Source organism: Sinocyclocheilus grahami, unplaced genomic scaffold (assembly GCF_001515645.1).
Source record: "Sinocyclocheilus grahami isolate Dianchi unplaced genomic scaffold, SAMN03320097.WGS_v1.1 scaffold33.1, whole genome shotgun sequence".
NCBI classification, from domain to species: Eukaryota; Metazoa; Chordata; class Actinopteri; order Cypriniformes; family Cyprinidae; genus Sinocyclocheilus; species Sinocyclocheilus grahami.
Genome location: NW_015505212.1, coordinates 3,000,167 through 3,017,676, shown reverse-complemented (window position 1 = coordinate 3,017,676; position 17,510 = coordinate 3,000,167). Strand labels below are relative to the sequence as shown.

The 17,510-nt window shown below is 38.3% G+C and overlaps 1 protein-coding gene and 1 long non-coding RNA gene across 8 annotated transcripts in view; both read left to right on the top strand.

Moving 5' to 3' along the window:
• Positions 1 to 17,510, top strand: part of LOC107580481 (signal peptide, CUB and EGF-like domain-containing protein 1) — an 82,344-nt gene that overhangs the window by 53,825 nt on the left and 11,009 nt on the right. For all 7 annotated transcript variants that reach the window (XM_016266181.1, XM_016266213.1, XM_016266208.1 and 4 more), the window contains 5 exons: positions 2,127 to 2,243; positions 10,494 to 10,616; positions 13,550 to 13,666; positions 13,762 to 13,884; positions 13,968 to 14,087. In XM_016266181.1, the coding sequence (XP_016121667.1) occupies positions 2,127 to 2,243; positions 10,494 to 10,616; positions 13,550 to 13,666; positions 13,762 to 13,884; positions 13,968 to 14,087 (600 nt within the window). The remainder of the gene's footprint in view (positions 1 to 2,126; positions 2,244 to 10,493; positions 10,617 to 13,549; positions 13,667 to 13,761; positions 13,885 to 13,967; positions 14,088 to 17,510) is intronic.
• Positions 16,043 to 16,570, top strand: LOC107580553 (uncharacterized). Its single transcript, XR_001608661.1, has 3 exons — positions 16,043 to 16,155; positions 16,251 to 16,373; positions 16,457 to 16,570. It is a non-coding gene; the product is annotated as an uncharacterized lncRNA (long non-coding RNA).

Sequence of the window (17,510 nt, the reverse complement as noted above, 5' to 3'; positions counted from 1 at the left end):
CTAAGATCATGTTCCAAGTTTCATGATTCACAAATGGGCCCATTATGACAGATTCACACAAATAGCTTGGCTTTGCATGTGAGTGTTTGTGCAAGTGTGTGTGTTCTATCACACAGGAACCACAGGAGAACGCTAGATTTGACACTCGGCGTTCCTGCTTCATCCTGCCCTCCTGTCACAGCTGGGGCCAACAGCATCAGGATGTGACCGATCCTGACAAATTAAACTGGAAAATTGGTGTCAGAAAGAAAGCTGCTATTGTACCCAGGCATGATGGGAAACCCAGAGACTGGAGAGGAGGAGAACAAGAAGAGAAAGTGAGACCCTGAATACAAAGAGTGGTGTTTTTAAAAGGTGGTCACTTAGCAGCAGGGGGGAATTGAAGGAATTTGATCTAAATAAACTGCCATGTGTCGGGCACATGTGGAAAGGGGCTGATTCTGATGCGTTGACCTCCAGAGCGTGATCCAAATAAACGTGTCACACCTCTGGGCAGCTGTCTCTCGGCACCGAACGTTGAATATGGTGTGCAGCCCGGATTTACCACCTCATCTGAAAGTTGTTGTAGGCAATGAAGCCCTCGATCTGTGGTTTCCTCCACCTCCCAAAGAAGGGCTGCTTTTGAGCAGTGGGACGTTCAGTCAAATTCTCTCCAGTCATCTGTGGGCTTCTAGTTTTATCTGGCCATTCGCCAACAGGAGCCGACGAACACAAACATGATGGCTGAGGAATCTTCATCTTTCTTCTTGGAGATAAACATACAAATCCATCAATCAGAAGACCACTCCCATTTAGAGTTAACCACACCCCTTTTTGAGAATATTTGATGCAGATATTTGGTGCAGACGTTCACAGCTAACTTAATTAAACTTTGTTTGCGTGCCCCATGTACATGTCCCTGGGCAAAAGACGGTCCAGCTGTTCTTGGAGCAGTTGAATTGCCCATAGCATTAGACTCTAATAACAGGGTCTTTTGACATGCTTAATAAATCATTAACAGAAAGCCGCTTCTCCCACTCCCCCATCCTGCAGAAAAAAACTTCTACACCTTGACTCTTTTGTATCCTCAACCAAATTCCCTGTGGGTCTTTGTCTTGGACAGTGTGGTCAACAAAAAGCAAACATGATGGCTTATAGCAAAGATCCCAAATGGACATGTTGGCTCCCAACTTGACTGTAAATCTGACCATGAAAATCAGACTTCGTAGAAGTTAACCTTGCACTGTGTGCTGACCAGGTGTGATTATGGGCATAAAATCTGGTCCAATCAGAACATATCTGATGTTTAATATAGATTAATGTGGAGTGAGAGTTTGGACTAATGAGATTTCACAGTGGGTGGAGCTACTGACAAATCTCATATAAATATGTGGCTGTTTTTTGCATAAAATTATTATGTTTCATATGAACATGATTGTGTGATGACATCACATGTAAGACAAGTTAGCAGCTGGAACCCTGAGTATTTAAGTTGCATATTGAGTTTCGTATATTACATTTCATATATTAAGTTTTAATGGGTAAAACAGTTTCATATGCTTCCAAATGCAAGTAAAACAATGTTTGTTTTTTTTCAATCGAACTGCTTGTTTTGACTTTCTCTCCACAGTCATTCATGTGACAAGACTAACCATCGCACCCTCTGGTTCCACTCTCCACATTCAGAAACACTGTCCTTTTTCTGATTTCCCTTCTGTTAACTTTAACCTCAGGAAAAAGCACAACTCTTTCCTTTTGTTTGTTTTTAATTTCACATTTTGATTGACAAAGCTGCCAAGGAAGTCTTTATCTTTGGCTTTAGGAGGGCTGAGGGATGGTCCTGATTTCATGCAGTATGTGTTTTATGTCTGTCACGAACCTTGTCATCTTCTAAGTTCAAGTGCTGTATTAGTTTCGTTATTCCTAATAAATTACCTGCTGCACCCATTGGGATTCATTTTTTTACATTCACCCTTCCAAAAAAATTGTCGCAGTCAAGCCTAGCTCTCAAAACAACTACACATCCTCACTTAGTTCTTAGTTAACCGTGTCTAATACTGTCAAAAACGGTTTAAAAGTGATTTCTAATCCTGTTTATGCTCCCTTACTTCCTCTGTCTGTCCCATCCTGTGTGTTTGTTTACCCAGAGACCTGTGCGGTGAACAACGGCGGTTGCGATCGCACCTGCAAGGACACGGCCACCGGGGTGCGCTGCAGTTGTCCGGTGGGCTTCACCCTTCAACCTGACGGCAAGACCTGCAAAGGTCAGTGTAGATGTGTGGTGTTTGTGTGACTTGTGTTTAAAGTTGCAAGGAGCATGTCCTGATTTCCTCCCTCCGTGTGCTTTTGAATGTCAGGGAACAATTTGAGATTTCCTGTATTTAGACTGCAAGACTTGGATTAAATTGGAGACGCGTTATTAGATGAATTATTTTGCTCAAAATGGTCAGGTATTGGCAGATGTGTGGGGGTGTGTGATCCCAAGCCAAGACTTACTTGCCTTACGTCCTTTTGTTCTGTCGTGTGGAATGGGTCATTGATGGCCGTGTTGTTGTTGCTTTGGCTGCGAAGCATTTCTTCTTCCGAAATTCCAGCTTTGACGTCAATGACCAGGGGTTTCAAAGTAAAACTACTGCAGAGCGATCTTGGCACAGGGTGATGGTGGGTTCTCTCTAAACAAACACACTCAAGAACTCACTGACCATACTATGATCCAAGAGACCTGCACATTTCAAAATGAACTGCTTCCTGTTCTACCTAAATTGGTGATGGTGAACAAGTATCTCTGTATGGGCACCTGTGGGTCGCTTCAGGAGAATGTGTCTGAAATTGACTGCTTTTTCTATTCATTTTCCTGAGTGGTTGCTGTAGTGACGAGGCATGGTCATGTCATGTGACGGTTTCTTCAAGAAGGAAGAGAATGTAGCACGAATGTGTGTAAAACAGCCCCGTCTGCACCATACAGCTAGACGCCTCTGCAGCCCCTGTTTGATAAGTGAGGCTGTCATACAAAACCACACACACATATAAACACGCAATCATAGCGCCATCCTAAGGTTAGAAGGCCTTTATAGGCCTTTCTTTTCTGTGCTGATGTATTTCCTGTTGAAACAGGAAGTTTGGGCGAAACCCTTTTTTTGTGAATAATTAAGAGGCTTTCATTTGCATCACAGCCAATAGAATGATTTGCTACTGAAAAAAATAGCATAATATGCAAGTTTACAAGTGCAAGATGAGTCATCAATATTTACTATACAGTACAGTAGAAATACTGTAAATTTATCTAGAAAAATAATGTAAGGAAATAAAAAAAAAATACTGTAAATCTATATAGCTGCTGAAAAAGGTCTAGTTAATCCAGCCTAAGATGGTTTGCATGTTTTTAAGATGGTTTAGAATGGTGTCCCAATGTGGACAAACTGTTCAGTGGCTGAAACCCTTTTAAAACCTGCTGACCGACTGGTTTTGGGGTCTTTAAATGTTTCCAACTGTTTTATCTTGTAACATACAATAATGTACCCTTTTGTGAGTTTTAATATAATGGCATTAGAGGGGTGTAATGTTTTAGCATGAGGTGTTTTGTGTATCTCTTTGATTGTACAAAAATTTGTCCCTGAGTGCAAGATGAGTCAATATTTTACTATACAGTAGAAATACTGTAAATTTATCTAGAAAAATAAATGTAAAGAAGTAAAACTGATTTAGAATGGTCTCCCAATTTTGACAAGCTGTTAAGTGACTGAAACCTTTTTAAAACCATCTGACAGACCAGCCAACTATTTTAGGCTGGTTTAAACTGTTTTTATCAGCATTGAAAGGTTAATTTTGTTGACTTTTCAGGAGTTTGCCAGCTTTAAAGCTAATAGAAATGAAGTTCAATTTTACAACATCTTAAAAATTTTCCCATTTTTTTATCTTGTACTTTTTTGTGAGTTTTAATATGATGGCATTAGAGGGGTGTATTGTGTTAGCGTAAGGTGTTTTGTGTATCTCTGTGTTTGTACTGTAAGATGGATGTTGGTCTGGTTCGGCTGTGACCCGCCCTAATAATTAGGCCCGCCTGAGGGTCTGCCTTCATAAATCCAGCACAAGGCCTTAGATCTGTTCACTGACACACCATTTATCACTCACACACTCATGCACTCACACACATACTTTCAGGTCAATTATCACAGGTGTGCTGTACCAGTGACCGCTTATTACTGCCTGTTAGTGAACTCTGTAAAAATAGCATGTAATCAAGCTCTTTAGTAAAAGAACAAGGGTGCAAAAACAGGGCCGAGCATCCACCTAAAGGATGTTACATTGGACTCTAACTTAGGCTTGCTGCGATAGACAGTGTTTTCGGTTATACCGGTGTTAAGCCACAACACCGGTTACGTAATTTGCCTACCGCGGCACCGCACCCCACCCCACCGTCGTTTTGATTTATTTATAGAAACAAAAATAATTTAGCCTAGTTCAGTTAGAGGACAGACACTTTTAAAAACTAAACGCTCAATGCAGCGTACCGAACCATACGTGAACGAGCTTTGTGTATTTTATTTATTTTATTTTACATCAAGGTGTATATGCCGTGCCTCCAAGCTTTCTTATTCATTTAGCTTATAAACGTTTTATGTTTCTTATTTATTTGGTTCCACAGTGTTTGCTGATTTTCAGTTTTATATACCTATTTAAATTTTGTGTAGCCTAAGTAATTTGTTATTTTATTAGGCATATATGGTGTATTTTTATTCGTTTTGTTAATAAAAGTTATGAGTTTGACGTTGTTGCTTGAATTGAATCAAAGCCGAATTGCCGCTAATTTGAAAGTGAAAGTAAAACGCGCACGGCACTTTTTCAAGCTATTTGAAAGTCAAGAAATCCGAGGAAAAGAGAGAAAACTCAAACGAACAATTGCTTGATGCCAAATTGCGGCAATTGAATGATGAAATTAAATTAAATGAAATTAAAATAATTCGAAAGTGAAAGTAAAATGCACTTTTACAAGCCATTTGAAAGCTAAGAAAAGAAGGAAACTCAAACGAACTAACACCCCCCAGCCCCCCAACGGTGATACCGGTATTACCAGTGTTGTCACACGTCGATTAACCGGTGGGAAAATTTCCTCACCGTCACAACCCTACTCTAACTGTTAACGTTAGATCTGACACTCTAGACCAGGGGTCCTCAACTCTGGACCTCGAGATCCACTTTCCTGCAGAGTTTAGCTCCAACCCTCATCACACACACCTGAACAAGCTGCAGGTAAGTGTGTTTAATCCAGGTTAGAGCTAATCTCTGTAGGAAAGTGGATCTTGAGGTCCAGAGTGTAAGTAAACAGTGTTTTTCAAGCGTCCTTTTGATTGTCCATATCAACATATTATGCTCTGATGCCTCTGACTTAAAGCTGAATGGCTGGAGGTAGGATACACCCCTAACAGACTTTGAGTTCAATAATGATTGCCCAATTTTATTTTTTTTTTTTTTTTTAAACTAGTGTGAATCAAGCTGTGTGTATTGCCTAAATGTATTTATACAGGAATATACAATCATGTATTACATTAATAAAAAAAACAAAAAAACATTTGAAAATATAAAATAAAATAATGTTTTTTACTTATTTAAATTGAATTCTTTAAATTATTGACTATCTTTTTAAAAAATAAAATAGTTTTTAATAATACATTTTGAATAAATATTTTATTGTTTACTTTATTTTATTTTCATATCAACATATTATGCTCTGATGCCTCTGACTTAAAGCTGAATGGCTGGAGGTAGGATACACCCCTAACAGACTTTGAGTTCAATAATGATTGCCCAATTTTATGTTTTTTTTTTTTAAACTAGTGTGAATCAAGCTGTGTGTATTGCCTAAATGTATTTATACAGGAATATAAATACTTAATCATGTATATAAATCATGTATTACATTAATAAAAAAAACAAAAAAACATTTGAAAATATAAAATAAAATAATGTTTTTTACTTCTTTAAATTGAATTCTTTAAATTATTGACTATCTTTTTAAAAAATAAAATAGTTTTTAATAATACATTTTGAATAAATATTTTATTGTTTACTTTATTTTATTTTACTTTATTGATTTTGCATATATATATATATATATATATATATATATAATAACAGAAATATAGAGTAAATGACCAAGCAGTACATCTTTATCAGACTATTTAGCTGATGGTAATTGGGTTAGATTTAAATCTGTGGAGGCTGGAATAGATGAAAGCACAATAATGATATTGTTCAATGTTCATCCTTCATATGTAATTGGGATGTAAATGTTGTGCATAACAGAAAAGACACAAGTGCCACTTGTGTAATAACCCATGCAACTGCACTTTTACCAACGTTAACAGAAAAGTGCATCTCATTCCGATCACGCTGCTATAATAATGTGTGGGTGCGTGTAAATGTCTACGAATGACCTTTCCTTATTTTTCCACTGTCATCTTCACTTTATTTCTCTCACACTTTCTTTCCCCTCCTCACTGAGTGGTCTCGCAGGGAGCTGCCCCATCTTGTCTCTGTAACATAAGCATTTCAATATAAACTATTTAGGGCATGTTTAAATGCCTGAATTTGATAAAAGGCCCTTCGCCTGCGATGACAGACAGGAGAGCCCGGCCAGCTCGCTGACAGACACAAACTCGATCACACGTGGGAACATATCGAGCGAGAGAGAGAGCAAGGGAGGATAGAGAGAGTGATTGAAATGACTGCGAACAGTTTCCAGATGTTTGATTAGAAGGTGTGTGTGTACGGTGTCATGGGGGGAAATGAATTATGGGAACGAACAGTTTATCTTGTGTGCATGTGCTCAAATCTCTGTGTGTGGGTGTGTGTGTGTGTGTGTGTGTGTGTGTGTGTGTGTGTTTCTTCGGTCCGGCTGATGGTACCCCAGGCACGTCTCCGCTGGCCTGCATATTTGTGTGTTTGGGGCTGAAATGGTTTGAAAGAAGAGTTTAGCATTTGTTAACCATGCTGATTACTGCTGCTCTGCTGCTAGTATAGCTGTTAGTATATCTGACTAGCAATAACCATGCTATCTAACCATGAATCTATCATTGCAAATTATCACTTTAACTTTGAGTCTCATTTAATTACTCTATTTCCCCCTTTAGAAAAATGTCCACTGATTTGTGTGCAATAAAACAAATTGAGTTAAATTAAATATATTAGTTTATGAATGGCATTGTATATTATTATTATTATTATTATTACTTGTAAAATAATAATGCTAATGCTAATAATAATAATAATAAAATATTAATAAGTCTAATAATGATTATTATAGTAATAACAATAATAATAACAACAACAACAACTCTTCTTATAATTATGATGCCGTATTTTTTATTATACATATTAATGAAGACAAAATGATTAATAATAATAATAATAATGTACGAGTATTAAAATATGTATAATAATTGACAGTAATGATAATAACAATACTAATTATATTTATTATGATTATTTTAATAATACTACTACTACTACAACTAATTATTATTATTATAAAATGTAAATTAATAAATTAATAAGAGTTTATTTAATTTTACAGAAATATGTGGAAATAGTTTTTTTTTTATATGTAAATGGGTGGTTAGTTTTTGCATGCACTATAATTACTTAATTTTAAGTTGTTTCTGGTAAGTAAAATTTAAATCTTAAAGATATTCAGTTTTGTTTGAGGAACTTATTAACTAAGATACCCATGAGCAAAACTTTATATTCTGCTTTGTTTTTCTGAATTAGGTTTACTTTTGAATTGGCTAATTGAATTGTAAAATAAAATAAATAATGCAATTTTTTATTTTATTATTATTAGTTATTTTATTTTACTTATTTATTTTTTTTATTTTTTGCTATTTTTCTGTATTGTCTGTAGGACTTTTGCAAAGATGCTGCTCTGTTGTTATGATCTGTGATTGTCTGATCTCCACCTGTCTAAGTAGGTGATTCTTGATAAATATGCAGTGTTGTTCTGACCAGATCTTATGCTGTTAGGGTCTTTTCAGAATGCTTACCTGTCCTCACAGTTACCAGTCAGCACTGTGTAAAGTCTACTGTAGAGCTGATAAGGGTCGTACAGCAGGCCTGTTTTCTCCATCAGATCTCCAGTTCTCTCTGTAATCGGAACAGTGAGCTCTGGCACAGAGGATCCATTTGTATTAATACATGCCGAGCCCAGTAACCCACACAATAGCAGCCAGTCGGCATCACCTCGGATGACACTGAGATGCCCCGACGGACCCCCGCGCGCTCCAAAGAGTTTTAGTGTCGGGGGCGAGATCACGCTGGTTTTTCCTGGCGGCTCTGGACATGCAGCGCCTGTGTTATTACATGGTAAAATCCCTGTATGAACAAAGCAAATAAAACAGGCCATTTAAATCTCCAAAAAATACACTGGCGCGTTCAATGGCGCATTTCTCAGAGATTAGCTAGCCTGAGGTGAGCAGCCTGAAAACGATCTGCAAAAACGCTCCTTTTGTTGAAAACTCTGTCCCAACTTATTTGTAGAGGTTCATGTTTCCACAAATGCATTAATTTTAATTGCTTTTTGCTCTAAATATTTGGTAAGGCTACCCACATCCCTGAGTACAGCCGTTCGCTCTGGAGCTCATGGGGATTCCACATTCTTCTTGCGAGCTTGCTTGCTTTCTTTCGAATCGGATCAGGTTAGCATAGCACTTGTTTTTTAAAGACGTTTCTGAGTGCTGTGTGTGTTTACTCTCCTCATTTCCGATCGAAAATCGATGTAGATGAATCCTCTCAGCCTCTCACCGTCCCTGCAGTTGTTTATCATTTACAGATGTGAAAAATGTCCAATGTTTGCTTAAACTCAAAGCTTATTTAGTCCCATTAAACTTCATTATGTGGAATATCATTAGCCCCCTGCCTGCGCTAAGGAGCCATTGGAATAAAGTGCATGTTTGTGTGTGAGTGTTTTCGGGAAGTGTGAATGCTAAATCACTGTTAAATATTCCATTATGTCATTTGTGCATTAATGTTTTTACTCCGTTAATGAATCAGCATGATGTTATACTAGCTATCAAGCTCCTAGACAACATCTTTTCAATGCAGAGATTATGATGATTTATTAATATAATGGGCATTGTCAACTATGACTATAGAGTGTGTTAACCTGAACAGGTAGACAGAAAATAGACTGATTAATTCCTGGTTAATATTTCTATTCTATTCTATTCAAACTGTGTGTGTTGCAGAGCTGTAAAGATGTGTAAGATTAAGTGGATTTTAAAGCCAGCAGGGTAATTGTGGTCACAACTCCAGTTTGAATGATGGATGCTGAAACAGGAAGCATATAATCATATAAATCAAATGATGTATAGTTCCAGTTTCTGTGTTTAAAAGAGAGTGATTCATATATTTTTCAATCTAGCTGACACATTGCAACTTTTAGCATAGAGTTGTACAACTATTTGACATTTGATAACTAAGGTTACCTGTTAAAGTCTACTTCATACAGTTGGATCCAGAAGTCTGAGATCATATTGAAAATTTGCTATACAAATTCTAATTTAACAGGGAGTTTTATCATTTTGATGTATTTAAAACAATTTTTTTTCCACTAGTGATCTCAGACTTTTGTACTCTACATGTTTCAGTTTTCCTTTCTAAATCATTCATTTTAAAAGTATGCTACAGATCTTATATCGTTATACAGATCTTATATCTTATACCGTTCAAAAGTTTGGGTCCTAAGTTTTTTTTTATGTTTTTGAAATAAGTGTCTTATGTTCATCAAGGCTGCATTAATTTGATCAAAGATACAGAAACGTTAATACTAATGTTAAAAGAAACAGTAATATTGTGGAATATAATTACAATTTAAGATAATTGTTCTATTGTAATATATTTTATAACACAATTTATATCTGTGATGACAAAGCTGAATTTTCATTCATCATTACTCCAGGCTTCATGGTCATGATACTTCAGAAATCATTATAATATGCTGATCTGTTATTTAAGAAACATTTTATTATTATTATTATTATCAATGTATATCATGTATTCACAGTCAATTTAATTTGTTGATTTGTGTAAATTGGCACGTTACCTGCCTCATGTAATGTGCCGCCCCATGTTCAGATAGCATGTGTATCTGTGGTCTTAAGCTTACTGCAAACTTTCTGTCCTACCTCAGTTCAGTTAATATTAGTGCAAACCTGAGCCAACGTGTGTTTGCTACAGCTACTGAAATAACTGCAGAGGAAACCCCAAAATCCACACACACACACACACACAGTTTCCTACACATTTGTTGACGGGATTAGCTTTTATTGGGTTTGTGGACTGCGTGCCAGGGTTGGCTGATATATTTAAGATAATGTTGTGAAGGTGTGTATGTGGCTGCCTGTTTAGGATAACCGTTTATATATCCAAAAAGCTGTTTATGAGAATACTTGTACTGGTTTTACACCCCCATATTAGTGTTTTTCACCATTATTATCATCATCTCTTCCTCTCCTCTGCAGACATCGATGAATGTTTGGAGAATAATGGAGGATGTGATCATTTCTGCCGAAACACGGTGGGCAGTTTTGAGTGCAGCTGTCAGAAAGGACACAAACTCCTGACTAACGAACGCACCTGTCAAGGTGAGTCACCTTTCACACTACATATTGTTTCTGCTTTCTGGCTGGATTTACAAATGTTTAAGAAGATTTAAATAAAAAAGGAGATGCTTAGCAAAATGTCCAGGCTGCTCTTATACATACAACAACTTAAAGCTTCGAAACTAACAAAAAAAGTATTAAAGTAACATACATGCCTAAAAATTATATTATATATTTGTTTTATTCATAAATTTAGGTAGGTTGATAAAATGTTCCTCTCTGCTGCAGCTCTCAAATTGCAGTCATACTTGCACAACAAAAGCTTGACATTTTTCTGAATAACGATTGTCTATGAATCTTTCTGAATATCTGTCCGTTTATCGCACAAAGCCATCATACAACTTAAAAAGATTTGGAAAATAGTGCAAGTACAGGTTTGGGGTTCCTTTTTTTATTTTTTTCAATTTTGGAGCTTGGCGCTCACTGTTCACCACCTGCTGTTTTGTATGGAAAAGAACAGCATTAACATTCTGCAAAACATCTTCATTTTTATTTGAAGAATTTACGTTTTGGGTAGACTAATATTTAAAACCAACGATGCCTACATTGGGTGACTTGTGGATAGAGAAGCTGTCTTCACACACTGTCCCAAACCTCCTCATCAAAAGCACCTCATGGGCTGGCTGTTGTTTGGTTGGGATGCTGGTAACCGTTTTGTGTCGTATGAGATGTGTGTGTGTTTAGTTGAGTTTACTGGAGGTGAATGGTGGCAGATTCCTGAAAGCATGTCGGAGCACGAGTGGGAGTACAAACAGAAATTATTTTATTAAGCTAAACCAAAACACCACACCACCCTATTCCTGGCTATCAATGTGTGTGGGGTGTGTATGTGTGTTTTTATTGAGGGGTGTGTTGGTGAAGCGCTATGTTTTGGCTGCACCAGCTCTTCTAAGATGATCTATCCGTCTTTTTGTCATTCTTATCTCTTTTTGTGTATTATCCCTTGCTTTATTTTTAAAGCTACACTTTTAGTTTTTAATTATTTATTAGCTTTTTTTATTCTCTTGATGACAGACGATCTATCAGGGGGGAAATAGCTGCCAGTCTGGTGTGGGTGTAACAAGTTGACTTTTTTAAAACATTTTGACAGCAGTGATGCTAGGGAGTTGTGGACAGTTGCCAGGCTGTTTCTGTTTGGTTACTAAGGTGTTCTGAGTGGGTGCTAGGGCCTTGCTAGATGGTTACTATGGTGTTCTGGGTGGTAGTGGTTTCTAGGTTGTTCAGGTTAGTTGCTATGCACTTTCTATGTCGCTATTAGGATGGTTGCCTGGTGGTTTCGAGGGTGTTCAGGGTAGTTGCTGTGTGTTATATTATATATTTGTTTTATTCATAAATTTAGGTAGGTTGATAAAATGTTCCTCTCTGCTGCAGCTCTCAAATTGCAGTCATACTTGCACAACAAAAGCTTGACATTTTTCTGAATAACGATTGTCTATGAATCTTTCTGAATATCTGTCCGTTTATCGCACAAAGCCATCATACAACTTAAAAAGATTTGGAAAATAGTGCAAGTACAGGTTTGGGGTTCCTTTTTTTATTTTTTTCAATTTTGGAGCTTGGCGCTCACTGTTCACCACCTGCTGTTTTGTATGGAAAAGAACAGCATTAACATTCTGCAAAACATCTTCATTTTTATTTGAAGAATTTACGTTTTGGGTAGACTAATATTTAAAACCAACGATGCCTACATTGGGTGACTTGTGGATAGAGAAGCTGTCTTCACACACTGTCCCAAACCTCCTCATCAAAAGCACCTCATGGGCTGGCTGTTGTTTGGTTGGGATGCTGGTAACCGTTTTGTGTCGTATGAGATGTGTGTGTGTTTAGTTGAGTTTACTGGAGGTGAATGGTGGCAGATTCCTGAAAGCATGTCGGAGCACGAGTGGGAGTACAAACAGAAATTATTTTATTAAGCTAAACCAAAACACCACACCACCCTATTCCTGGCTATCAATGTGTGGGGGGTGTGTATGTGTGTTTTTATTGAGGGGTGTGTTGGTGAAGCGCTATGTTTTGGCTGCACCAGCTCTTCTAAGATGATCTATCCGTCTTTTTGTCATTCTTATCTCTTTTTGTGTATTATCCCTTGCTTTATTTTTAAAGCTACACTTTTAGTTTTTAATTATTTATTAGCTTTTTTTATTCTCTTGATGACAGACGATCTATCAGGGGGGAAATAGCTGCCAGTCTGGTGTGGGTGTAACAAGTTGACTTTTTTAAAACATTTTGACAGCAGTGATGCTAGGGAGTTGTGGACAGTTGCCAGGCTGTTTCTGTTTGGTTACTAAGGTGTTCTGAGTGGGTGCTAGGGCCTTGTTAGATGGTTACTATGGTGTTCTGGGTGGTAGTGGTTTCTAGGTTGTTCAGGTTAGTTGCTATGCACTTTCTATGTCGCTATTAGGATGGTTGCCTGGTGGTTTCGAGGGTCTTCAGGGTAGTTGCTGTGTGGTTGTTAGGAAGTTTAATATGATTGCTATGGGGTTTCTAGGGTTTAAGGGGTAGTTGCTATGCAGCTCACTAGAGCATTCTTGGTGATTGTTAGAATGCTGCTAGAGTGATCAGGATGGTTGCTAGGTGGTTTCAAGAGTGTGTTCAGGGTAGTTGCTGTGTGGCTGATAGGATGTTCAGGGTGGTTGCTAGGTGGTTTCACAGTAGCTTCTAGGGTGTTCTGGGTGATTACCACTGGGTGATCTTATCACTTAGGCCACATTAACATTACATGGTTCAAGTGACTGAATTCCGATTTTTTTCACACTACTCTAAAAAAAAAAGTTAAAAGAGTTTCTCTTTTAGGATACTGATGGTGAGTATCCAAGGATCCTGATGAAATCACCATTTTTACTACAAGCCAGGAAATGATTACACACAAGTGATTGCTTTAATGATATTGTGTGCTTTGCTTTTGTCTTCTGCAGATATTGACGAGTGCTCCTTTGAGAGGGCATGTGACCACATCTGCATCAACTATCCGGGAAGCTTTGAGTGTGTGTGTCACAAAGGTTACAGTCTCTATGGCCTCACACGCTGTGGTGGTGAGTTCAAAATCTCGAAACCAGCCAATGGTTCTCACTCTTTTAAATATCAAAAGTCACATTCTGATGGATGAACTGACATCTGTGTGTGACAGATATTGACGAGTGCAGCATTAATAACGGGAGCTGTGAATACGGCTGTTTGAACACACTGGGCAGTTACGAGTGTGTGTGTCCCCCTGGACAAAAGCTCCACTGGAACAAGAAAGACTGTGTTGGTAAGGCTTCCGTTTGTTCCTCGTCATGAAATATCCCATAATGTTTGCCGTTTCCATGGTAACCGTACCTGCTTGTCCCTCAGAGGCGGTAAAATGTCTCCCGAATGGGAAGCCAGCACCTCGCGCTCAGCTCAGCTGCATCAAGACAGGTGGAGGGGAGGTGTGTTCGCTGTCCTGTCCGTCAAACGCCCTTTTCCTGGCAGGTTAGTACCTCACTTTTTGGGATTTCTGTGGAACTTAGTTGAACAGCATGTGATTCTGTGTTGTTTTCGGATACATAGAGTGCAGTTTGATTTGTTACACTTAAAAAATGCACATTCTATATTGTAAATGTCACACATCTAAAAGGAAATTATTTATTTAGATTAAGCACTTCATTTATGGTTATTGGCACAAACAGTCATTGCCCTCTGCTGCCCTCTAATGGTTCAAACCTTATATCACATGTGCCTTAGGGTCAGTCTTGGTTTTAGCCATGATGCATATTTAATGCACTAAACAAAGCAAATCTGAATCATTAGGATGATGAAGAGTCTGATGGAATGAGCAAGAACAGGAACTGTATGAGAATAAAGCTTGCTACAACTCACAGTCCTTCTAAAGATGTTGAATTGTCTTAACACTTAAGTGTGTCCTAATAGTAAGTACTAGAATAAATCAAATGAATAAAATCACATTTTCATCTGTAAATAAGATCCATGTGAATCGGAATATATGAGTATTTATCTTTAGATTTGGAAAATAGTGCAAGTACAGGTTTGGGGTTCCTTTTTTTATTTTTTTCAATTTTGGAGCTTGGCGCTCACTGTTCACCACCTGCTGTTTTGTATGGAAAAGAACAGCATTAACATTCTGCAAAACATCTTCATTTTTATTTGAAGAATTTACGTTTTGGGTAGACTAATATTTAAAACCAACGATGCCTACATTGGGTGACTTGTGGATAGAGAAGCTGTCTTCACACACTGTCCCAAACCTCCTCATCAAAAGCACCTCATGGGCTGGCTGTTGTTTGGTTGGGATGCTGGTAACCGTTTTGTGTCGTATGAGATGTGTGTGTGTTTAGTTGAGTTTACTGGAGGTGAATGGTGGCAGATTCCTGAAAGCATGTCGGAGCACGAGTGGGAGTACAAACAGAAATTATTTTATTAAGCTAAACCAAAACACCACACCACCCTATTCCTGGCTATCAATGTGTGGGGGGTGTGTATGTGTGTTTTTATTGAGGGGTGTGTTGGTGAAGCGCTATGTTTTGGCTGCACCAGCTCTTCTAAGATGATCTATCCGTCTTTTTGTCATTCTTATCTCTTTTTGTGTATTATCCCTTGCTTTATTTTTAAAGCTACACTTTTAGTTTTTAATTATTTATTAGCTTTTTTTATTCTCTTGATGACAGACGATCTATCAGGGGGGAAATAGCTGCCAGTCTGGTGTGGGTGTAACAAGTTGACTTTTTTAAAACATTTTGACAGCAGTGATGCTAGGGAGTTGTGGACAGTTGCCAGGCTGTTTCTGTTTGGTTACTAAGGTGTTCTGAGTGGGTGCTAGGGCCTTGCTAGATGGTTACTATGGTGTTCTGGGTGGTAGTGGTTTCTAGGTTGTTCAGGTTAGTTGCTATGCACTTTCTATGTCGCTATTAGGATGGTTGCCTGGTGGTTTCGAGGGTGTTCAGGGTAGTTGCTGTGTGGTTGTTAGGAAGTTTAATATGATTGCTATGGGGTTTCTAGGGTTTAAGGGGTAGTTGCTATGCAGCTCACTAGAGCATTCTTGGTGATTGTTAGAATGCTGCTAGAGTGATCAGGATGGTTGCTAGGTGGTTTCAAGAGTGTGTTCAGGGTAGTTGCTGTGTGGCTGATAGGATGTTCAGGGTGGTTGCTAGGTGGTTTCACAGTAGCTTCTAGGGTGTTCTGGGTGATTACCACTGGGTGATCTTATCACTTAGGCCACATTAACATTACATGGTTCAAGTGACTGAATTCCGATTTTTTTCACACTACTCTAAAAAAAAAAGTTAAAAGAGTTTCTCTTTTAGGATACTGATGGTGAGTATCCAAGGATCCTGATGAAATCACCATTTTTACTACAAGCCAGGAAATGATTACACACAAGTGATTGCTTTAATGATATTGTGTGCTTTGCTTTTGTCTTCTGCAGATATTGACGAGTGCTCCTTTGAGAGGGCATGTGACCACATCTGCATCAACTATCCGGGAAGCTTTGAGTGTGTGTGTCACAAAGGTTACAGTCTCTATGGCCTCACACGCTGTGGTGGTGAGTTCAAAATCTCGAAACCAGCCAATGGTTCTCACTCTTTTAAATATCAAAAGTCACATTCTGATGGATGAACTGACATCTGTGTGTGACAGATATTGACGAGTGCAGCATTAATAACGGGAGCTGTGAATACGGCTGTTTGAACACACTGGGCAGTTACGAGTGTGTGTGTCCCCCTGGACAAAAGCTCCACTGGAACAAGAAAGACTGTGTTGGTAAGGCTTCCGTTTGTTCCTCGTCATGAAATATCCCATAATGTTTGCCGTTTCCATGGTAACCGTACCTGCTTGTCCCTCAGAGGCGGTAAAATGTCTCCCGAATGGGAAGCCAGCACCTCGCGCTCAGCTCAGCTGCATCAAGACAGGTGGAGGGGAGGTGTGTTCGCTGTCCTGTCCGTCAAACGCCCTTTTCCTGGCAGGTTAGTACCTCACTTTTTGGGATTTCTGTGGAACTTAGTTGAACAGCATGTGATTCTGTGTTGTTTTCGGATACATAGAGTGCAGTTTGATTTGTTACACTTAAAAAATGCACATTCTATATTGTAAATGTCACACATCTAAAAGGAAATTATTATTTATGGTTATTGGCACAAACAGTCATTGCCCTCTGCTGCCCTCTAATGGTTCAAACCTTATATCACATGTGCCTTAGGGTCAGTCTTGGTTTTAGCCATGATGCATATTTAATGCACTAAACAAAGCAAATCTGAATCATTAGGATGATGAAGAGTCTGATGGAATGAGCAAGAACAGGAACTGTATGAGAATAAAGCTTGCTACAACTCACAGTCCTTCTAAAGATGTTGAATTGTCTTAACACTTAAGTGTGTCCTAATAGTAAATACTAGAATAAATCAAATGAATAAAATCACATTTTCATCTGTAAATAAGATCCATGTGAATCGGAATATATGAGTATTTATCTTTGTGAGTGTGTGTGTGTGTGTGTTTATGACTTTTGGATTCTCTGTACTTCAGGGTAGTTGCTGTGTGGTTGTTAGGAAGTTTAATATGATTGCTATGGGGTTTCTAGGGTTTAAGGGGTAGTTGCTATGCAGCTCACTAGAGCATTCTTGGTGATTGTTAGAATGCTGCTAGAGTGATCAGGATGGTTGCTAGGTGGTTTCAAGAGTGTGTTCAGGGTAGTTGCTGTGTGGCTGATAGGATGTTCAGGGTGGTTGCTAGGTGGTTTCACAGTAGCTTCTAGGGTGTTCTGGGTGATTACCACTGGGTGATCTTATCACTTAGGCCACATTAACATTACATGGTTCAAGTGACTGAATTCCGATTTTTTTCACACTACTCTAAAAAAAAAAGTTAAAAGAGTTTCTCTTTTAGGATACTGATGGTGAG